Source organism: Rhipicephalus microplus, chromosome X (genome assembly GCF_043290135.1).
Source record: "Rhipicephalus microplus isolate Deutch F79 chromosome X, USDA_Rmic, whole genome shotgun sequence".
In the NCBI taxonomy this organism is placed as follows: domain Eukaryota; kingdom Metazoa; phylum Arthropoda; class Arachnida; order Ixodida; family Ixodidae; genus Rhipicephalus; species Rhipicephalus microplus.
Genome location: NC_134710.1, coordinates 388,808,768 through 388,832,212, shown reverse-complemented (window position 1 = coordinate 388,832,212; position 23,445 = coordinate 388,808,768). Strand labels below are relative to the sequence as shown.

Genomic DNA, 23,445 nt, shown 5'->3' with positions numbered 1-23,445 from the left:
AAAAACACGTCGTTTTTTTAGGGCCGTCCGCACGGAAAAAACACCCTATGATCGGCGAGCACACGCAGCTACCTGAAACTTCTTGAGGCGAGGAAAAAACTTCCATGAAGAAAAAAAAACAAGACATCTCAGATTTTGTTGTGTATTCCCCACTTTCTTACGTTGTGCATTCCCCGGGCTCGTCTCACCTCCCTCCTTATCCGCCAGCTACTTCTCCACCCCCTGCAGCTTTTTCGGATGGTGACGCTCGTCCCGCGCATGTGCTCTCCTTGCCCTTCTCCTGCCGTGTGTGCTGCACATTAGGGCCCATAGGGCTGACACTGTGCAGGTGTATTTTGTCAATTTCCCGAATTCGTTAGGTGAGTGCTTATGACAGTGAAATTTCTGTAAAGTCTCCTGTTGGAGAAAGCGCAATTATGTCACATCATTTAGATTATTCCCAGGTGCAAGCATAGCTTGCTTGCAAAGCTCAAAGTATTTAGTGAATAGAAAACGTATAGTTTCGTTTGTGGTACTTCGGCCCACATATTTTCTGAACACGAGTTTATGGCTAGTTGTTATCACATTAGCACCACTCAGCATATTTTCGTAGCACCTATTTCTTGGTGTATGCAATGAAAAAAATGGTCTTAATCACGTTAGCACCACTCAGCATATTTTCTTAGCACACATTTCTTGGTGTACGCAATGAAAAAGATGGTCTTGTTGTCCTGCAACACCATTTTCCCAACGAATCTTTTGTTCGGGCGGGAGTCTACCTACCCTAAGCTATAAAAGAACTCTTCACAGCTTCAACAAGTTTCACTAGTTATGAAGCCTTCCACCTTGAACCTTGAGAGATCTGCGTCACGAAATTGAGGAGTAATCGCCAACGTTTCTCTAAAGAGTGAGTACACGGCAGGCGCATAAAAAGGAGACAAGCGGCGGTAGAGTAGGCGAGTTAGTGCCGTGACGTCAAATCACCTCGACTGCAGTGACGCCAGTGTTCCTTCTCGGGGCTAATACTGTTCATACTGCTGCACACGCGAGCTCGGACCATCCCCATGAAGGGACGGCGAGCCCACGTGCACGCAGAGAGGGAGAACCTCAGCGACACTTTCCAAATAACTAGTTTATTACGAGGAATTTAGTGCAATAAAACGTCAATCAATGTAACCTAATCATATGTAACATGATTATACAGGCATGCCAATTGAATAATACAAGTTACCCAATATATCAAATAGTGACGGCGAGGGGCGCCCTCTCAAAACGACCGTACAAAGAACGAACTTTGATGCGCCGACCTGCTCTTCAGCCAGCGCTCCCACGACCGCGCACCCCAGAGCATGAAGAATTAGCAGAATAGACACACATAGCAACAGTTGATGAGCGTACGGTGCACAATCTCAAGGTGCTGCTTCGGTACTTCGTGATCGCAGAAAGGAGCCCGCGCTTGCCATGGCCGGGCCGTGACGGGACTACTTAACTACCGGCTGGCGGTGAAGAACAACAAAGGACAAACGACCTGGTGGATCCGGAGGCCAAAACGCATACGCACCCTTCGACGTCCCGAAGTGGACTCCCCGAACTCTATCTTGCTAGCTTGTCGGGTGAGCGTGAGCAAGGCCCAAATCCTGCCAAAATTGGGCCAATTAAATTAGGCAATTAAAGTGTTAAACTTTAAGGGGCGGGGATGGTAGCGAAGTGACGGCGTTTTGTGACCAGCCGCCATCTGTCCGTTCGGGAGGAAAGGGGCATCAGAACTCTCCGAGGGTGAAAATGGCGTTGAGCGACTGCCACGGACGCCTGGATTTCCACAAGTGTAACCCTGTAACATCTAATTTGAAACTTGAAGTACATTGACCTAGAATAGATTATACTCAAACCTCATTATAACAAAGTTGTATCTTACACAAGAATAAGCTCACTATATCCGAAAATTTGTTATAACTGTTCATTTCTAACAATGTCTATTACAAGACTATTTTTTATTTACTTTGTTATATTGAGGTGTGAGTGTATATTGTCCTAGAATTAAACAAATACAGTGTCCAATGTTTATGTTGGTTTGGGTACCATTCAGGTGGTGGAAATTCTGCTGGCTCGTGGTGCCAACAAGGAGCATCGCAATGTGTCAGACTACACACCACTAAGCCTGGCTGCATCTGGAGGTTACGTGAACATCATCAAGCTCCTCCTGCAGCATGGTGCAGAGATCAATTCCCGTACGGGCAGCAAGCTGGGCATCTCGCCCCTCATGCTGGCCGCCATGAATGGTCATGTGGCGGCCGTGCGCCTCCTGTTAGACAACGGCAGTGACATCAATGCACAAATTGAGACGAACAAGAACACAGCCCTGACTCTAGCATGTTTCCAAGGTCGTCAGGAGGTGGTGGCACTGCTGGTGGACCGCAAGGCCAACGTGGAGCACCGTGCCAAGGTGGGTTACCCGAATTATTATCTGACTGAGGCGAACTTGGACTGGGTAAGGGACCTTAAATGACCATGCAACTATGTTTTTGAGCCCACCATGCGGTCAAACTCCATTTACTGTCGAACCCTCATACGACGAACCTGTGCGTGACGCGGCATTTGTTTGCTGAATCCCAAAGTTCGTAGTAAATGAAACATGGCTTTAAAACATTTGCAAGTTAAAACACCTTTTTTATTTTTGTAAATGGTTTCTAAGGCACGTGTTTCAAAGAGCAGAAGCGATTAGGGTGGTCTTGAGTTAACTTTAAGAGGGAAGAGGCACTTAGCCATCAGGCATCTTATTATTTAAGCTAGGGTGATGAAAACTTATGATGAGATGGTGTATTTACATGTGCACATAGCAAATATGAACTCAGTTTTTATGTACTTTTTACCATATTGTTTTAATTAGTCATTAATTAGTTTTGTTTGATCACTTTTTAAGTAAATTGGCTGTACAGATCTTGCTGAATTAAATGTCATTAGATTCTACAATTAGCAAAGAGTGGAAAAAGCAAGTTTCATGGCTCTAGCTTTCCTACAACAAAAGTTTATCCTTCCAGTATTAAGGAATGATAATTTTTGTATTTTATTTTTTCTAAAAAATTATGGTGTCCTGTAGTTGCATATGACACTTTTTTGCTCTCACTGAGCATGAAGGGAGTCATGTCGGGGCATGAGAACAGCAGAAAAGGCGGCAAAGCCCGCGCAAACGCAGCAGGCGAGCCTCAATTCCCACATTCCCTCTCCTAAATTTGCCCTTTACTGGTCTGCAAAAGGCAACCGGACGTCACCCCTGCAGTTAAAATGACACTGCCATGAGCGACAGCTAACCTCCGTCCAGCCCTGTAACTGCTGCTAAAAAAAAATATGACAAAGGAGAAAAAAACATTAATAACAAAATAAACACATGACGCTATGAAAATAATCGTGAAAGGGAGCACAGGAAAGTAGTAGTAGTGTTCGTGGTGCTTAAGCGGGATAGCGTCCCTCGCGTGGAGGGGCGGAAGAGGGTGACAATGTCCGCTGGTTGCGATGCCCGAGTGCGAGGTCAGAGGCACGGAATGGGGCTTTGGCTCGATGACGGAGCTGGAACATCGCGGGAAGCCGGGCCTCACCGGGGATTAGGGAGGCCGAACCAGAATTGGCTGCGAGGCGCCCTAGCGTTGGCCGGCAGCATATAGCTGCTGTCAGCTCGCCTCGCGCAGGAGCTATGGTGGAAAAGGCAGCAGGGCTTCTCGTCGACGGCCGAGAGCTGAGTACAGCGTCAGTAGGTCAGTGCCCCGAGCACCTCTAGTGTCCACGTCGATGGGGCAAAGCCATGACGCGCACTCTTCACTGGCACGCACTGAAGCGTCACGCACTTACACACGCACAGAAGCACGCGCACACACACACCGCCGACGGCTCCGTGAGCGCAGGCACAAAGCGTCCTTCGTCTCTCTCCACGCATACGCACCGATACTCAAGGTCACAACTCCCTTTGCGGCAGATGAAATAAACACGAAAAGAACAAAGTAAAACAGACTAATATGACACTCAATCGTTGGCCAAAAGAAAATAAAAACCTAAAATACAAATAACGCTTAATATTAGACAAAAGAAACATAAAATACACGTGAACACCTTAAAAAGAAACACTCGCAGCAAACAGGGCGGGGTCGACTTCTTTACGAGAAAAGGCCGTAAAGGAGCTAACTTATACTGAGGCTAGACGGTAAACTGAGGGCCTTCGGTTGCGGAGAAGTTCGTCGTCTGGCGCGAAATCACAAAGGCGAAATCACAAAGGTGACAAAGATTATACCGGTGCGGGGTACGATTGCGGTCCGCCGCTCCGGGCGTACTCGTTGCTTGCGCGAAGTGCCAGAAGGTGCTGGCGCGAGCTCGTCGTACCGTGACAAAGGGCTTCAGGTCTACGATGTGGGCACGGCTGAGTTTTCTCAAGGGGGATCTTTCAGCTAGTACGCACCACTAGCTAGTACGCACTACGGACCGGGCGGCTTTCCAACCCTTGGTTCAACCATTTGTCAGACGTGGCAGGCACGGAATAGCGATAAAAGTCACGCTTTGTGCCGGGCCAGGTCACAATGTTGCTCGGTCTGCGAAACTTTCGAGCTACTCAGGGGACCAGCCACGAGTTCGTCATGAGAGGATCGCAACTGTGCGGCTCTCAGACTTTTTTGGGCATAGCCACCTTAAACGGATCGATGGACTCGTCGTCAGTGGCTATATAGTTCAGCAGGAGCCCGTCATGGTCCAGCAAAAATGAATCCGCCGGGGGACTCAGTGACAACACATGCTGTTTCAGCCCCCTATTCGCGCCCGCCGCAGAACAAGCAGCATAACGGCGCTCCGCGCCTCTTCAAGACTGTTTATCGGCACCCGCCGCAGAGCAAGCAGCGTATATGGCAATCCGTCCCTCTGAGACTCGAAACATATTTTGCTGAGCCCTCAGCGGCTCTTTTCTGCCGAAAGTGATTCCAATTCTCCCAAATGGGGGAGTCTGGTATGCCTCGATTCCCACGGTCTTCTCTAAGGGTCTCTTCTAAGCCTTTTTCAAGCTCAGTGAATTTTTCTCGGTTGCTCGTAGAATGGCCAGGTCACGTTCCATTGCCTGAAATTCTCGTTTCATCGCTGGCATAGGGCCGAGTTCTCTTTGAACAGCAGCTCGTTCTTGATCCGCCGCCTCTTTCTCTTCGCACGTCAGAAAGCGTGTTCGCAAGTGTACAGTCAACGACACGATCACATTTTTTGGAGGCCGATGAAACAGGGGATGTGGAAGCCCTTGTCCATGAGCGCGAGATACCAGGCGCACTTGCAACATCAAATTTTTGCACCGGTGGAGCAGGAGTCCCCTGTCTAGGCACGTCGATGTAACCACTCTTGAGATGAAGAAGCTGCTCCACATGTACTATAGGCACGATCACCGTTTGCGCACATGTGAGTGGAGAGCCCCGACATGCGGACAATCTTCATAGATCGCTTCCTTGCACCGGACACTTGTTGCATCTTCCTTTTCGTTGGACGCATCAGGAGCGAATGCAACAATGGTCGTAAAGACAGTTGAAAATCATCTCGTGAAGACGTTTGAAAATCGTGTTGTGCAGGACTGGCGGTCTGGACTGTCCGTGCGCCTTTCTACTTACCAGCCGTGCAGCATACGCCGATCAGACAGTGCTGTTCTTTAAGGCTCTGCCTGAGAAGACAATCGCGTTTAAGGGGGACCTGTGCGTTGATAGAAAACGAAGTAAAGAGCACGTGACAGTACTTCTGGCTGCTAACCTGACCCGCACAGAGCGGCTGCCGCTGATGGTGATCGGGAAGGCTGCGAAGCCAAGATGTTGTTAGAATATTAAGCAGCTGCCTGTCAACTACCGGTTCAACAGAAAGGTTTGGATGGCTGCCAAACTCTGTCAAGCCTGGCTGCGTCAGCTCAACCGCGGCTTGGCGGCCAAGGCTTGGAAGGTGTTGTTCGTTCTAGCCAACTGTAGTTTGTACACAAAGGTGTTTGGTACGAGAACATTGAACTGCTATTCCTGCCTTCAAACACAATGGCTTCCCTGCAGCTAATGGACCAGGGAATCATACAATTCGTGAAAAGTCGCTATCGACGGCAGGTACTTGAACAGATGTTGCTCTGCATGGAGTCAGGCAAGCAGTATAAAGTAAGCCTACTAAGTGCAATCCACATGCTCATACGTGTAGAACAACACGCCGCCTGCAGTAGTCACCAACTGCTTTAGGCATAGTGGCTTCGAGCACGACGCTGCTGATCCGGGTGTGGTTGCCGATGAGGAAACCGGCGAAGAGCAAGACAGCTGCTATGTAAGCGTCATGCCAGTTGATGTGCCCCTGGGCGATTACTTCCCAATTGACAGCGACTGTGCCGTGGCCGGCACAGTGACCGACAGCAATATCATCGCCGGTCTTGGATGGCGAAGGGGAATTGGCTGACAAAGACCTAAGTGATGCAGACGAGTGTCCACGCCACGCAATAATGGAGGCTACGTTTGGGTTGGTCGTTTTGGAGGACATATCGATGGTTTCCTTGGACAGTGCGCGCGGACTAAGCCACCTTGAGGAAATTCGCAATATGGTGACTTCGTCACACATTGTATCCGTGAAGCCAACCGCGGTCGCAGACTTTTTAAAAGAAAGAAAAGTCTGATGGTGTTGGAGACATTTTTTGAGTGTTTAGTTTGTACTCGCGCTAACTCGTACTCTTCGTTAACTCGGACATTCTTTCTGATCCCGTGAAGTCCGAATTAATGGGGTTTTACTGTTGATGCCTGGTGAGACGTGAAGACGGACACAGTGGTGAACTGCTTCCGCAATGCAGGCTTTGAGATGGCGGAACTAGCGGAAACCGGTGAAGACAGCGACGACGAGCGGATAGACTCTGCGTTTTGTCAGTTGTCGCCCCTCTTCTCGGCAGCAGTTCCACACCAAGTGTCTGCTGTCCGCTTCCACGAAATCATCCGCAATGTTCAGGCCGTTGCGAGCCTCGCTGACAAGGACATAGTAGCTGCGGTCGCAGGGACCCAGGATGCCCAGGCCGACACCTCAAGTGACGAGGAGGATCGTCCAGATGAGACGCTGGCTACACGCGCGCACTCCACCGCTAAAGTGGCGGTAGCGTTTGCCGTTGTACCGGCATTTGCAGTCATTCGTCGTTGTATTGGCGACATGGAGAGAACCAGGCTGTCGCACCTGTACGGCCTTGATAAGATCAAGACTAGCGTCTTAAACTTCATTTCAAAAACCAAGAAGAAGGCCGAGATAAGCTATTTCTTTCTCACTCAAATATATCATTCTACTGCAGCGTGTGTGGAATTAGTTGTCATTCTTGAATGGGGCTTTTTGTAGGTGATGGTCCTTTACAGGTAAGCTCTCTGGGCCTGTATATTTCTATATAGACTTTTTTATATATCGAACTAATTCACGATCTCCTTCAAGTTCGATATATCAGTGTTCGATTGTAAACTGCACCATGCCTCCCAGGGAATCGTGCAAAATCCGTCCAACATAAGGTACTCACGTGCATCTTGCACTCCTTGTTGATGGCATTGCAATCTAAATTTTTTTTTTTTTTTTGCATTTTCTGGCTTGGTGAGCTTCTTGGTGCTGCAAGTCTGGTATCCTTAGTGTTGTGGGTACCGATTATGTGTGAAATTGTTGTTTCACTGCCCTTTATGTGGAACTGGAGTAGCGCTCGTTGAATTGAATACTCTGCAAGGCCACTCAAGCCTGAATCTAATCCCGTTTCTCTCTCCACATCGCAGACTGGGCTGACACCTTTGATGGAGGCTGCATCAGGCGGCTATGTGGAAGTGGGCCGGGTGTTGCTGGACAAAGGGGCGGATGTGAATGCGCCCCCTGTGCCATCATCCCGTGACACAGCTCTCACTATTGCCGCTGACAAGGGTCACTACGCCTTCGTTGAACTCCTCATCAAGCGGGGCGCTACTATTGATGTCAAGAACAAGAAAGGCAGCTCCCCCCTGTGGCTCGCCTGCAATGGCAAGTTCTCTAGTGTTTGCTCTATTTCAGCAATCTTTTTCTGCTTTACTAAAACACAGACTCTGCCTGTGCATAGTAGAATTCAAACGACACAATCATAGCTGGTCTGGAATTTAGCAGAGTTTTGGATCATATGAACCTGAATCATACGGAACGACCTATGATTCAGGGGGGACACGGCCTTGGGATCATCAAAAAAATGGCAAAAAACTCTATTTTCTGATAATCACGTTTTCAGTTTTTGGAACCTTTTTGCAATCTAATTCCAAAATATTTACATTGAAAACAGCACAGAAGTGCTTCGGAAATACTTCTGGAAATTGCGAGAAAACAGCGATTTTCGTAGAATCATAGCTTTGCGATGGCACGGCTGGGAGCCGGCTTCTTGGGCTCATCGGAAAGAGCATTTCTCCAGCTGGCTCCTCTCTTTTAAAGCAAGCGCGAAAAAGGCAAGCGTTTGAAGGTGGTTCCGAGGCCCCTGATTAATATCACAAAATAACGCGATGAAAGCCAAAGATAGTTTTGCAACCATGCTAAACAGTTGCGAGCAGCGCGAGCGCGGATGATAATCAAAATTTGAAAGTTGTGCTTTGTACAGCAAAGCGCCCTCTGCGTAATGCAGAAGAAACCTCTTTGCTGATAGCGCCACACAAGCACAGCGGCACAAAAACAATGCGGGTGGCGTCCAAAATGGCGCTCGTGCTACGTCATGGAACACGCCGCGCGCTCGCCATCTTAGACCTATGCAAAGTGGAACTGTACCCACCGCGCCGATGGCACGTTGTACACCCGCAACGTCTGCCACAATGTTTGTGCGTCGCCATCCAGCGCTGCGTTTTTGTTGTTCGATTTGTCGTTTTGAACTTAGTTGGGACACCTGCTGCGCAGGGTGCGTTCAGCCGGTAGGCTAGCTACACGGCTGGTTACTATCAGCATTTGCTGAAGCATTGGACTAGAGCGACGAAACGACATTTTGGCGTTGATCCCTGCACTTTCGTTACGGGACGAAACAATACAAGTTATGGGCTACAAAAAAATTTGTTCTGCATTTAACGGGTCAAAACAAGCAAACACGTCACCTGAAATTTTCGCTGCTATAACTCCCGTGATTTATTTCTTCTGCGTAATGAACCCTCCCCCTAAATTGGCGTTGACTTTTCTTAAAAAGAGGTGGGTTCATTACACGAGTAAATACGGTAGTCTGCTGCTTCTGCGTCACGAAGACATGGCTCTCGAAAATCGCTACTTCGTGACTTGTTCATGGCTCGACGATCACTTGGGATCTAATTACGGTTTAGTTAGGAGCTCTAAGTGGATGCACGATCAGATTACTACTAGCGGGCCCATATCCATGGCTAGCATCGAGCATAGTGAAGTACTTCGTTCGCCTAGGTTGGATACTACCCCGCAGGGGCGCCTGCGCAAGTAGGCGTTTGGTGTGTAGCGACAGCACGGACCCGAGCTAACGGGGGAGTTTTGACTCTCTCCCACGCCTAGCCGTGCGTGGCTTTGCCGTGTCCGGGGAAAAGGGGATCCTGGGGGTTGAGCCAATGCTGGGTGATTGGACCTTTAAGGCCCCCCGGCAGAGGCAACACACCCCTTTGGCTCCGGCTTCACGTAGACGGCACCCCTGGGCTGACCCACCCAGGGGAAATCGGCAGTCGCCTTTTCCTATCTCTCTCTCCCTACATCTTCGTCTTTATCTCTCACTATTTATCTGTCCTGTCTTCTACTCTCTTCTGTCTACTTCCAAACTTCTTGGCGGCTAGGGTTAACCCTGTGCAAATAGCCTGCCTTGGTCTAGGCGCATTGGGTTATGGTAGCGTTGTACGACTGGCGTCTGCATAGAGCATTTCCCTTATTAAGTGATCGTACCGCCTTAAAGCGCGTACGCACAGAAGACTTAGGCTTTTTCAACCGATCAAATGAAAACTTCCCCCATTTTCATGTTATACATAGTGAGATAAGCAGCAAGCAAGCCAGAACTGTATCCCCTTTTGTAGTAGCCAGATGTCTCACAGAAACTTTTGGAGCCGGGTACAAAGTTACCAAAATGGCCAGCGGAGACCTCCTCCTTGAAGTTCGAGAAAAAGAACAGTTTGAAAAGCTACAGAATCTTTCAACTTTTGGTGACACTCCCATCACTGTAACGCCACACAGATCTATGAACACAACCCGTGGAGTAGTATCTGATGCTGATTTGCTCGGCATGACCGAAGAGGAACTTCTGAAGGGGTGGAAGAGTCAGAATGTGACCAATGTACAAAGGATCATCATTAGAAGAGAGAACAAGGTAACACCAACAAAACACCTAATACTCACGTTCGCTTCCAGTAATCTGCCAGAAAGTATTCAAACAGGGTACACGAAGACGTCGATCAGACCATACATACCTAACCCACGTCGTCGTTTTAAATGCCAGAGGTATGGCCACGGCTCACAAAGCTGTCGTGGTCGCCAAACTTGTGCACAATGTGGAGTGTCAGGCCATAATTCTGACAATTGCAAAGAACCATCACACTGTGTGAACTGAGGCGGAAATCATGCCGCATACTCACGGTCTTGCTCATTTTGGAAAAAAGAAAAAGAAATCATCACATTGAAAATGTGAACTGAGGCGGAAATCATGCCGCATACTCACGGTCTTGCTCATTTTGGAAAAAAGAAAAAGAAATCATCCCATTGAAAATTAAAGAAAATATCACATTCAAGGAAGCAAGACGAAGAGTGTCGCCATTTTACCGCGCTACATATGCTGATGCGGCGCGTCAGGGGGCAACGCCGCACCAGCCCTCGCCACTCCTTCGGCCAGCACAGAGCGAGCCGTCGGCTGTGGCGCCTGCCCCCAAGGCGGCAGTAGTTCAGTCTACTCCGTCTCCTAGCGAATTGAGGCCGGAGACTCCAGGGTCCTCTGGTCTCAAGGCCTCCCCTCACCGGGCGAGGACTAAAATCCGAACCACCAGCTCGCACGTGCGGGCACCCAGTGCCTCTGAGGAGGCAATGACTACAACTGTATCCTTCGTACCAAAAGTGCGGCGAGGCTCCTTGTAGCGCGCCAAGAAAAATAAAAAACCAATAACGGGGTCGGACGACCGTCCTGCCACCTGAATTAACGAGCTTACTCCAACACAGGGTACTCTTTGTACACACAGCAGCATCTCTCTTGTTTAAATATGCAGACAGAAATATTACAGTGGAACATCCGAGGCCTTCTTCGAAACCTCGATGACTTACAAAAACTCCTCCATGAACACAATCCAAGAGTGCTGTGTGTACAAGAGACACACTTAAGGGGAGATCCGAGTCAAAAATTGCGTTTTAGCGAAATTTCTCGTATTTCTGATTTTTATTGCATTGTAATCTTCAAACCTTCTTCTTTCATCTGTGAAAATTTCAAAACTAAATTCGAACCTCAAAATGCAAAAAAATGTGTATGAAGGCATCGCGGTGGCTCAAAATTTCGTGAATTTGCGTCGATATTGGCCATCTTTGACTCCACGCTGCTCCCCGTCGCAGTGCCGCCTGCCATCGCGATCGATTGGGAAAGTTGCGTCCGGCCTTCTTCTTACAGCTCCGACGACCGCCAGTTTCGTACGTGGGCAAAAAAAAAATTAAAAAACGAGGCCTTTTTATCACGTAGTTTGAGCGGTTTGAAACGCGCGGCACCCTAAGCCGCATCGCCATTGGGTACCGAGTCATTGTCACCTGTGTTGGTGGCGGCCATTGGTATTCGGTCCGTCTGCTTTTTTGCGCGCCTTGCATATTTCCACGATGACAAGCCCGAAAAAGTGCAACGTGAGACCGCAGAAGTTTCGAACGAAGCACAAGTTCAAGGGAAGGCGGCGTAAAGCGCCCCGAACAACGGCGACGAACGAGAACGCGCTACGTGTGCTAGGCCTGATGGCGGCATCGACGAGTGCGCGAGCGACAGTGGCTGTGATGAAGGGATTGACGCTGCGCTTTCTTTCGTCAGTGCTTCGGAAAAAAAGCTCGGCTTCTTCGAAAAAGACGAAAGACAGCGCGACGAGGTTTGTGCAACGACAGTTTTGCGCGACACCCTCTTGCTGACGGCACTTGTGGCAGGTGCGGCATGCCCTGCTTGCGGTATTCAAATACTTGCCGTTCGGGAGCCGGCAGAAAAGCGCAAGGGACTTTCGTCGCTCCTCGAACTTGATTGCGAAAACAGCGAATGCTCAGTGACTGTTCTTTCGTGTTCCTATACGCCACTGCGTGTTACGGCGGACGGCAGCAGCCGAGTGAGCCAACGGTACGACAGTGGGAGCCCCCGAGATAGTTTCGCTGTAAATGTGAAGGCGGTGGTGGCTGCACGCGCTGTCGGCATTGGGCATGAGCAATTGTCGAGATTTTGCTCCATTATTGGACTCCCAAAGCCAATGCACCACCGAGGATTTTTTTCGATAGCAAAGAAGGTGCACACCGCTGCCATGGCAGCTGTTAGTGAAAACTTGCGCTCATCCAGAGAGTTGACGAAAGAAGTAGCAGGCGAAACTGATGTGGCTGTTATGTTCGACGGCACTTGGCAGAAAAGGGGCCACAAAAGCCACAAGGGGATTGGCGCAGTTATCTCCTTAGATACTGGCCTCTGCTTAGACTTCGAGGTCATATCAAATTACTGCCTGACATGCGGTAGGCAGAAGGATATGGGCCCAAACGAGGAAGTGTGGCAGGCATTCCATGGCCCAGTCTGTGAAAAAAATGCAGACTGTTCCTCCCATGCCATGGAAACGGAGGCTGCAATGCGCATTTGGCAGAGAACATTGACTTACGACACCCCACTGCATTTCATGACATTCTTGAGTGACGGTGATAGCAAAGCATATAGTGCAATTGCAGAGTCAAAAGTCTATGGTGCTTGCTGTCAATATAGAAAAAGAAGACTGCACTAATCATGTGGCCACGAGACTTGGCACCGCGCTACGGAAGCTGCATGTGCCATTACCACGAGGGCGGAAAATGAAAGAGCCAGCCATTCAGAAGCTCCAAACATACTATCAGATTGCCATAACAAGCAACAGGGGGAGTGTACGGGATATGTACACTGCAGTATGGGCTTCGTACTTCCACTCATGCTCTACTGACAATGCTGGCAGCCACAAGTTTTGCCCTGCAAGAACAGAGTCGTGGTGCAAACATCAACGCGCTGAAGCACTTGGTGAACCTGCACCACGCCACACACCTCTCCTGACAAAAGCACAGGGATTGGCTGTTTTGCCCATTTATAAGCGGCTAACGGATGAGAAGCTCCTTGCTTGATGCATCAAGGGGAAAACCCAGAACGCATCGGAATCCCTGAACAGCAAAATTTGGCTACTTTGCCCCAAGACTAAGCTTGTCTCCCGAACGGTTGTCGAGACTGCCGCAGCTATGGCAATCCTGTGGTTCAACAAGGGTCATGCTACTTTCGAGCACATCCTGGAAGAGCTCAACATACTGCCATCTAGAGATCTAGTTACTTTCAGTGATTCCCGCGATGCGAGGCGCATCAAGAGAATGTTTGAGCTTGTGACAGCAGAAGCAAGGGCCCACCGTCGTCGTGGAGTGAAAAGGGCACGGCTAGAAGAGAGTGCTCGCAAGGACCGTGAGGGCACAACCTATGCTGCAGGACAGTTCTAGTAACTTGCAGTGCTTTTCGAAGTTCTGTTGAACATTATGGCCAAAGATTATGCATTTCTAACAACTCTGTGATAAAAAAAAAAAGTTTCAAACTTTCAAATGCGTTTTTCTCCTTTTGCAGTTTTGTGTGATCTGTGCTTCTTATACACGCTAGTTCGTATACTTAGAATTGTCATACCTCTATGAAATTTTGCACATAGCATGATGAAGGCCCATAGAGTGCAAGTATCTATTCAGATTGTCAGTGCTACTTGATTATGTTTTTCAAAAATTACATAACATTGAAAGCCCTTGGCAACTAGAGCCATAGTAATTTTTTTTATTTTATTATTTTATTTCACCTTTTTACACACAAAATTTATATAGTTTTTTGCACTCTACAGTTCCAAAGGATCATAGTCAGCTATATCTGCATGCTTTATCTCAAATTTTTATAGGTCAGAATTGTAGCATAACAATGGCCATAATTTTGCAGTATCTGACCTGCAGAAAGAAAACCAAGCAATCTACATGAAAATAAATGACATATTTGAAAAGAGGAGAAAATACTCTATTAGCATGCCAATTTGTGTTACCTTCAGACTCTTATTAAAGAAAATCGTTTTTCGAGTAGCATCTCCCCTTAAAACGAACAAACACAAACTTTTTACGTAACTACATAATCTTCCGAAAGGATAGAGATGATGCCATGCCACCATCTGGTGGTGTAGCGGTTATAGTTAGTCAAGGTATAGCATGCACACACTTACCCCTTCAAACTTCCCTCGAGGCGGTGGCTGTCCGAGCAGTTATTCTAAACAAAGTTGTCACTGTCTGCTTTTTGTACATACCTCCGCACCACCGTCTTGAAAAACTTCAATTCCAGTCTTTAATAGACGAACTACCTGAACCTTATCTGGTCCTTGGGGACTTGAATGTACATAATGGTCTGTGGGGTGAGTCTCGCTGTGATGCACGAGGTCGTCCAATTGAACAATTTCTCATTTCATCAGGTGCTTGTCTGTTGAATAGGAAAGAGGCAACATACTATAACTTGCCAACAAAACTTACTCTTCCATAGACCTCAGTGTGGCATTTCCTTCACTTGTACCATTACTTCAGTGGAAAGTCATAAATAATCCATATGGAAGTGACCATTTTCCTTTAGTTTTGAGTACACCAATAATATATGAATGTCCTCCACATGTTCCCAAATGGGTGGTAAGCAAAGCCGACTGGGAACAATTTCAAAAGATTACTCACTTAAGTTGGGCTTACATATGCGGATTAGGCATAGATGAAGCTGTGCAGTACTTCACGGCTTTTCTTACTGATGCAGCAGCCAAGTGCATTCCACAAACATCTGGACTGCCCGGCAAACGACACGTCCCGCGGTGGAACACTGATTGTCGAATGCGCGAAAGGAACAGAACAGGGCATGGAGGTTGCTGCGAAACTCGCCGACAGCGTAAAGCCTTGAGAGCTTTAAGAAAATGAAATCTCGAGGCAGGAGAACGCGTCGGCAGGCCAGAAGAGAAAGTTGGCACAAGTTTTTATTAGGGATAAATTCATATACACAAGAGGCTAAAGTATGGAACATGATTCGTAGGGTAGCAGGAAGACAAGTACACTCGCTCCCACTCGTAAACACAAAGGGTGACAGCTTGAAGATCAGGGGAACTTTCTCGGTGCACACTAAAAGCAAGTGTCTCGCTCGTCACACTATACTGAAGCTTTCTAAAGATATAAAGCAAGGATAGAAAAGCAGAAACTAGAATACAAGTGCACAAAATACGAGACATACAACCAACCTTTCAACTTAGCTGAGCTACAAACATCACTAAACTCTTGCAGTAATTCTGCCCCAGGCTACGACCGCGTCACGTATGAAATGTTAAAAAACCTGCCGCTCAAAACGCGAAAAATTTTATTCTCTCTATACAATGATATCTGGCTTTCTGGCACCATCCCTGCTTCCTGGAAAGAGGCTATTGTTATCCCTATTTTGAAACAGGGCAAGGACCCTTCCTCAGTTTCAAGTTATAGGCCCATTGCACTGACCAGCTGCCTTTGTAAACTTTTTGAAAAAATGATAAACTACCGACTTTTATATTTCCTTAAAACACACAATCTGCTTGACCAATACCAATGTGGGTTTCGAGAGGGTAGATCCACCACCGACCATCTGGTGTGTATCGAGGCACAGATCCGAGACGCTTTCGTCCACAAACAATACTTCCTCTCTGTGTTCCTCGATATTGAGAAGGCTTACAACACAACATGGCGTTTTGGCATATTAAGAGACTTGTCTCACCTGGGTGTGCGCGGTAGAATGTTTTCCATAATCCGGAGTTACTTGTCCAATCGAACATTCCGCGTCCGTGTAGGCAGTGTTCTCTCCCAAACATTTGTCCAGGAGACGGGAGTACCGCAAGGTGGTGTACTTAGTTGTACACTTTTTATTATCGAAATGAATTCCTTGCACCTTTACATCCCCCGCAACATGTTCTATTCTAGATATGTCTATGACGTCCAGCTTGGCTTTAAGTGATGCAACCTAGCAATGTGTGAGTGGCAGATTCAGTTAGGTTTAAACAAGGTCTCCGAATGGGCAGAGGAAAGCGGATTCCGGCTGAACCCAGAAAAAAGCACCTGTGTCTTGTTCTCCCGAAAGAGAGGCGTGCACTCAGAACCTGACATTGAACTGAACAGTCAGCGTCTGTCTGTCAATGCGGAGCATGAATTCTTAGGCGTAATCTTGGACAACAAGTTGACCTTCGTACTGCACATCAAGTATTTAAAATCAATGTTTAAAAGCCATGAATGTTATAAAAGCGTTGCCACGTACTACGTGGAGTAGTGACAGGCAATGTCTCATGAACCTGTATAGAAGCCTCATTCGCGCCCGCTTAGATTATGGGGCCGTTGTTTATCAGTCTGCGACTCAAAGTGCTTTGAAGATGCTGGACCCCGTGCACCATTTGGGCATCCGCCTTTCTACGGCTGCTTTTCGCACCAGCCCCGCAGAAAGCCTTTACGTTGAGTCAAATGAGTGGTCGCTTCATCTGCAGAGAACTTACATGTCCTTTGTTTATGTTCTTAAGGTGAAAGCAGACAAGAAGCACCCCTTATACTCTACTATTATTGATTTGTCGAGCTCCATTCTGTTTCAAAATAGGCCTTCCATGAGGCAGCCCTTCTCAGTTCGCCTGAAGGGTCTAGCTGAGGACACTGGAGTGTCACTTGAACACAGTTAAATGGCTCCTGTAGAATACCCGCCACCGTGGCAGTGGCAGACTATAGATTGCGATGTGTCTTTCCTAGAAGTTGCTAAACATGCGCCTATTGCCCATATCCGAACATATTTCCTGGAACTTCAACACAAATACACACGTCCTGAGTTCTTTACAGATGCCTCTAAGTCTAATTCTTCTGTGTCCTACGCTGCTGTTGGCCCTTCCTTTTTGGATGCTGGCCCTCTACATCCAGGCACAAGTATCTTCACAGCGGAAGCTTACGCGATACTTGTGGCAGCTAAACACATCAAACAATTACAAATTCAAAAAGCAGTAATTTATACAGACTGCCTCAGTGTGGTAACGGCTCTGCACAATCTTAAAAAATGAAAGAACCCTGTCCTCGTCTCACTTTACTCCATTTTATACACACTCTACACACTCAACCAACATGTTGTAGTGTGCTGGGTGCCTGGGCATCGTGAAATTCAAGGCAACGTGATGGCCGATCAGCTTGCTGCATCCGTCTACGAAAGCACCGCCGCTACACCCATATCAATTCCGGCCCTTGATCTTAAGCCGTCTCTCAAACGAAAGCTCAGGGACTACTGGCAGAGCAAGTGGAATAGACACATACAAAACAAACTACACGTTATCAAGCCACACCTTGGCCATTGGCCACCAGTATCAAAATCACGTCATACAGAGGTAACATTAACGAGGCTCAGGATAGGACACACATACACGACACACTCATATCTTTTGTCCGGTGGCGATCCACCATTGTGTGACAGATGTGGTGAAGCACTAACAGTTCTTCACATTTTAATTCAGTGCAAACAATTGGACACTGTAAGAAAACAACACTTTCCTTTACCCTACCGACAACATATACCTTTACATCCTGCAATGTTCGTCGGTAGGGAACCGCTTTTTAGTCATGAATCATAACTCATGGTGATAGATTAATGAAAATTTACTTCTTAAATTTGATTGCAGTGTGCGTGCCAAATTTCATTCCTCTGCCGAGAGATGAAGTTTGGTCCCCATTCCCCCTGATAAGAACAAGTGCAAAACTAACGGCAGTAATATGTCTGTTCTCGTCATGAAAGTCATGTTTGCTGCCATAGGTGGCTACCTGGACGTGGTGCAGCTACTGGTGGCATCGCGGGCCGACATAGACAGCATGGACAACCGGCGGGTATCGTGCCTGATGGCGGCCTTTAGGCGAGGTCACGTGAAGGCGGCCAAGTGGCTGGTGAAGCAGGTCGCCCAGTTCCCCTCGGATCAGGAAATGGCCCGCTTCATGGCTACTCTGGGGCCGGATTCACGAGATCTCCTTCGCAAATGTCATCAGTGCACGGAGGTGATCCATGCTGCCAAGGAACGCCAAGCAGCTGAAGCCAACAAATGTGCCTCCTCTCTCCTCGAAGAGCTTGATCTCGAGCGCTCACGCGAGGAAAGCCGCCGTGCTGCAGCTGCGCGCCGCCGAGAGCGGAAACGCCGGAAGAAGAAAGAGAAACAGGAGCAGGTTGGTTGTGGCTTTAGCAATTCTGTATTTTTGGTACAGAGCCACTTTTTGGGGCACTTGAACCAATTAGTTCAAGCTTTTTTTTTTTTTTTTTCGTACTCCTTCTCATAATTTTAAAACTTAACTGCAATTCGAAGCTAAAGAACAGAGTAAAGTTCTCCGTACTCTCTTTTGCAAATGCAGTCGAACCTGTTTATAATGAACTCGACACTGCCACACTAAGTGGTTGATCTATCAGTAGTTCTTTGTATGTGGACTCGCCCTCAAAAACGGGCACTTAGCGATCAAGGTACTGCTATGTGGAACCAGTCATCCCTGGCTAGTTACGTGCAGCATGTACACTTACTCAGCTCTCATCGTCACATGCTGGGCTGTGCGTTTGCTGCGTCATGTAAGCTCACATTTGAGCATTCGTTCTGCATGATTCACTTCGGATCGTTCTGTTCGTTCAACATGTAGAAGACATGCATTTCGCAATCAAATCGCTATCGGTCTCGCATGATGTAGCAGTGGCCAACCTGTAAGCGGCAGCAGGATGTGCTTGTACAGCCGTCACTCCACGATGTTTCAATACACGCAACCACGGTGTAAGAATAGTTTAGGTGAGAGAACGCCACCGCTCTTCGCTTCGCGACAAAGCTCTGCTTCTCAAACCCCTCAGCAGATGGCGCTAGCAACTAATGCCTTGCCGGCGCAGCAGAGCCGGTAGAGCTCGGAGCCACCCTAGCTCAAGCTCGGTAAGTAAGAAGCCCCTGTGTCCACAAGTGCAACAACGGGTGTGTCATCTACCTCAACGTCAATAAGGTTGCGTCGCGTCGGCAGCATGGTTAGAGGATTTGGCGGGCAAGTGGTCAATGCAGCATCACCTCCGGGAGCTGCATCATCTAGTTTTTCCGCAGCAGGTGGTCAGTCGGCGAAATTGGGGCGAGCGAGACGATGGGCGACAGGAGAGCGGTGAACGGGACTGGTGAGCATGCGGAGATGGAGAGCGACGACGATATGGCGGCATAGAAGGAATGTCTTCATTGGTGGCCTGAGGTGACTCCCGGTAAGTTTGAAAGCGTCCATGATCCCTCTGTGGCCAATGGGGGTACCCATAGGATGCCTGACACCAATACCACCGAGTGTTACAATGGCGGGCCACGTGTCCGATACGGGAGCAGTTGAAACAAATCGGGCGATCGTCAGCAGTTCTCCACTCGGCTGGATTGCGAGGGCGCGCCAGAAGGTTTTGGCTTTGGGCATACGAAACAGGTGGTCGACGATGGTTGATCGGCTGAGAGGGAGCTGTAGGGCACTCGGAGGCCAGTCCAGCATTGGAAAGCTGTTGTCGTACAATGGCATGTACCAGTGGCACCATCTGAGGGCTAGAGTCACAGGCATGGGAGCACGTGGTCGCAGGAGACAGAACTTCAATTTCACGTCTGATAATCTTGGTGACGTGCTCTGCAGTTAACGGCGTCTGTAGCGCAGGCCTGTCTTCGCATGACCAGGTTGCTGCTGTGTTTGGTAGTCGGGTGAAATTATGGGCGATACGTCGACTTTCTGCGACCTCAAAACCCTGACCCTCCTTGATGATGGCACCGACCGTGTTGCAGTCCTTGTAAATGAGAAGCTTGAATGCATCATCTGCAATGCCTTTCAATATGTGAGCTACTTTTTCGGTTTCTTCCGTACCGTTGTCCGCTTTTCGACAAAGGGCAAGCACGTCCTGTATATAAGTCACGTAGGACTCTGATGACGTTTGCGCACGAGATGCCAACTCCTTCTTGGCCGCTGCCTTTCCACCCACAGACTTGCCGAAAAGGGCGTGCATCTTTTCGTTGCACGCATCCCAGCTTCCAATTTCATCTTCCTGGTTCTCGAACCACACTTTTGCTGTTCCTTTCAAGTAGAACAGGATATTGGCTAACATAAGAGTTTCATCCCAGCGGTAATTCTTACTTGTACGTTCGTACAACGGCAATCATTCTTCAATGTCGTCATCATCCGTGGCACAGAACGTGCCAGGATCTTTTAGCTTCGGAAGGACAACAGTTGTTGTTGTAGTCGCCTCGGCGGGAGCCGGTGCCTGGTTTGCCATGGTGGAAAAACCCAAGCGTTGGCCACTGCGGAGCTCCGTTATATCGTTTTGTACCCAGCACCACTATCGAATGCACGGGGGTGAGAGAATGATTGAAATAAATGTATTTACAAAATATACAGGGAGAGTCGGAGGCAGCTGCAGCCAAGATGGAAGAACAGCAGCAGTAACAACACGAGCACGGTCGCTTTCATCCTCTTCGTCGTCTATGATGCTCTTTCGTTGCCAATATCGTGTAACAATATGGTGGTTTTGGGACGCTAAACTCCACATATCAATCAATCGAATCCGTGTTCGAATTTCCGCCGCAGCCAGCTTCTTTCTGTGCCTAGCAGGTACGTCCGTCTTCTTATCCGTGCGCCACAGCGGGGTTCAGGAGTGGAGTGTAGAGACATCGCTGCTTAGAAGCACACAGCTAGCGAAGGTCACCAAACTGCGTGCGGTCGCTTCCTACAATTCAGCCTTCCACCTTCTTTTCTAGCCTACTTTCTTTTTTCTTCATTCTAATTGTCCCTTCATTCCCCGTGAGTGCACGCTTTTCGGCGACCCGATATCGTAAGCAGATAATACTGTTGCAGTTAAACGGTTGCTTCAACGGTTGCCAGAAAAGATAGTCACGTTTTTATAGCGTGTGCAGGTGGCCCCGGGACAGTTTGCGGCGCCATCAACCACCGAAGGTGTGTAAAGTGCAACAAAGAAAGAAGCTGTTTCCAAACAGTGTACGCGTATGTAAATTGTGAATAACTAAGCAACCTAACTTTTTTTTTGCATTACCGCATTTTTTCCTTCTCCCAATAAAGTTTTCATAAAATTAACCCTGAATAGTAAACGCCTCCCAATTTCGCTCCAATTTTTCGAGAAAAGTGTGTTCATTCGCGAGTAAATACGGTAATTGCGCTTTGGTTGGGAGCTGTGAGCGGATACACGATCAGATTACTAGGTGCGAGTGCGCGTTATATGAGCGCGACGCGTCATCGGAGTCATCTTTAGACCAAAACTTCGCTGACGGCAAAACTGTGGGCAAGAACGAAGCGCTAGCGCACTCTTGGCGACGTGCTTCTTTGCAAGCAACGAAGCTGTTAGCGGATTCACGATCACATTACTACGAGCGGGTGTGGTTTACTAGCGTGGAATGTCAACAAAGTTGTTTTAAGGCCTCACTCCTCTAACAGCGAGACGACGTTGCGGGCAAGAGCGCTCCACTAGAGCACTCGTGGCAACAAGCTTCTTTGCAAGCAACATAGCACAATACTCGCTAGCTCCTCGGAATCGCGGATGGGAATTTTACGCGTCCGCAGCAGACCCCACTGTCAAGCTCGTCAACCCCCCCTCCTCCTCTTTAACTGCCAAAGGATTGCTCGGAACAGCGGCTGGCAGTTTCACGCATCGGCATTCAAAATTGCAATACCAAGCGCAGTGCGCACCAAGTTTCTGTAGTCGTAGGTACACATTATGCACACTGGACCGGACGCCGCCGGCAAGTGCATCATGCGCCTGCTGTGCTGTCCACACAGCCGCGCACTTCACGGTCATATGGAGGGCTGTCAATAAGCTTTCGTGATGCAATTTAGACGAGCTTGGTGCCTTGCATGATATTGCCGTGAGCGTCTATGAATGTTCTGAGACAATGAAAGCCTCGTAGGTTAGCGTTTTCGCGACCGGCCGTATGATGATGCATTTAATGGCTAGAGTGGCAAAAGAGCATGTATGAAGCAGGGGCACGAGTTTTCATATGCCCGACTTGCTCCTTAAGGGGGGACACGGGTCTTGAAAGCGAAAAAATAGCGAAAAAAACGATTTTTCGATTTTGTTGTTGTTGCATTCAGGACATCTTCCTGCACGTTCTCGCAAAACTCTAGGCCTGAAAACAATATAGTTTTCCCGGACGATCATATTTACTACGCGAACTTTCTAGTTTCGCTCGCGGTAAACACCATAAAACAATCAGTTTCGCGCCGCCGCCGATTTGCAACTGTGCCACGGAGCGCAGCCATCTTGGCCTCCTTTGAAACTGCATCCTTCGCCCTTTTTTTTCCGCCAAACGCGAGTTTTCAATGATACGCTGTAACTGAATAATCAAACAAAAAAGAAAACGAAACCTAGCTATCTCATTGGCCCACAGCCGCCACGTGACAAAAGTGCGCCTCCTCATTGGTCCGTGGTTGTTTCCGGCTGCTTGCAGCGAAAACGAACTGCTGCCATTTTGAAAAAGAACACTGTCGTCTGTCGTCGTGCGCCATGCCTAGCGGTTATCGGAAATTTCGCACCGTGCACAAGTTCGGCAAATCGCGACGGAAGCGTGTTGCGAAGCGAAGAAATGCATCGCTGCCTTCGACGGAGCCCGCTGTGCACCTTGGACCGGCATCAGATAACACGACAACGGCGGAACGCGAGCCGGCGACTGACGCGCACGCCCTGGACTTCGCCCCGACGGTTGCGGCAGCGGCCGTGCAGGACACCGGAGCTGCGCGGCCTGAGCGCACAAGATTGGACTCGACTTTTTTAACAAGTGCAGATTGTGCTTTGCGCGAGCAACAAACGCAGCAGAGACTTTCCCAGCTAGCGTCAGTATCGGCGACGGAAAGGAAAATGAAGTGCGTCGCGAGTGACAGTGCCCCGAGTTCAACCACGGCGTATACGGTTGTTGACCTGGACGTTGTAAATAACCTGTTCGAGGTTGGTAGTTGCCGTGTGTGCCGTGGTGATCTAACTATTGAGAGGGACACGCGTGAGTACGGCATCGCCGTGAAACTGACAGTGTCGTGCAGCAATTGCGGTGAACTGCGATCGCAGTGGAGCTCGCGGCGAGTTGCTGGCTCGGCGACGTGCAATCCCTTCGAAATAAATATTCTCGCTGCACGGGCGGTGCAAAGCACGGGGAATGGGCAGACTGCCCTAAATGACATTTTTTCTGCCATTGGAGTTTCTCACAGAGGTCTTCACAATAAGACCTACCAGCATTATTTGAAGACCAAGCTGAACCCAGCTACGGCAAAAGCATGCTCTGA

At 48.5% G+C, this 23,445-nt stretch overlaps 1 protein-coding gene across 13 annotated transcripts in view; it reads left to right on the top strand.

The window, feature by feature from the left end:
* Positions 1–23,445, top strand: part of mask (multiple ankyrin repeats single KH domain) — a 340,851-nt gene that overhangs the window by 214,395 nt on the left and 103,011 nt on the right. For 10 of the 13 annotated variants that reach the window (XM_075880092.1, XM_075880100.1, XM_075880096.1 and 7 more), the window contains 4 exons: positions 1,422–1,592; positions 2,066–2,422; positions 7,737–7,974; positions 17,954–18,354. In XM_075880092.1, the coding sequence (XP_075736207.1) occupies positions 1,422–1,592; positions 2,066–2,422; positions 7,737–7,974; positions 17,954–18,354 (1,167 nt within the window). The remainder of the gene's footprint in view (positions 1–1,421; positions 1,593–2,065; positions 2,423–7,736; positions 7,975–17,953; positions 18,355–23,445) is intronic. The other 3 variants (XM_075880102.1, XM_075880101.1, XM_075880099.1) reach the window with 1 other exon arrangement.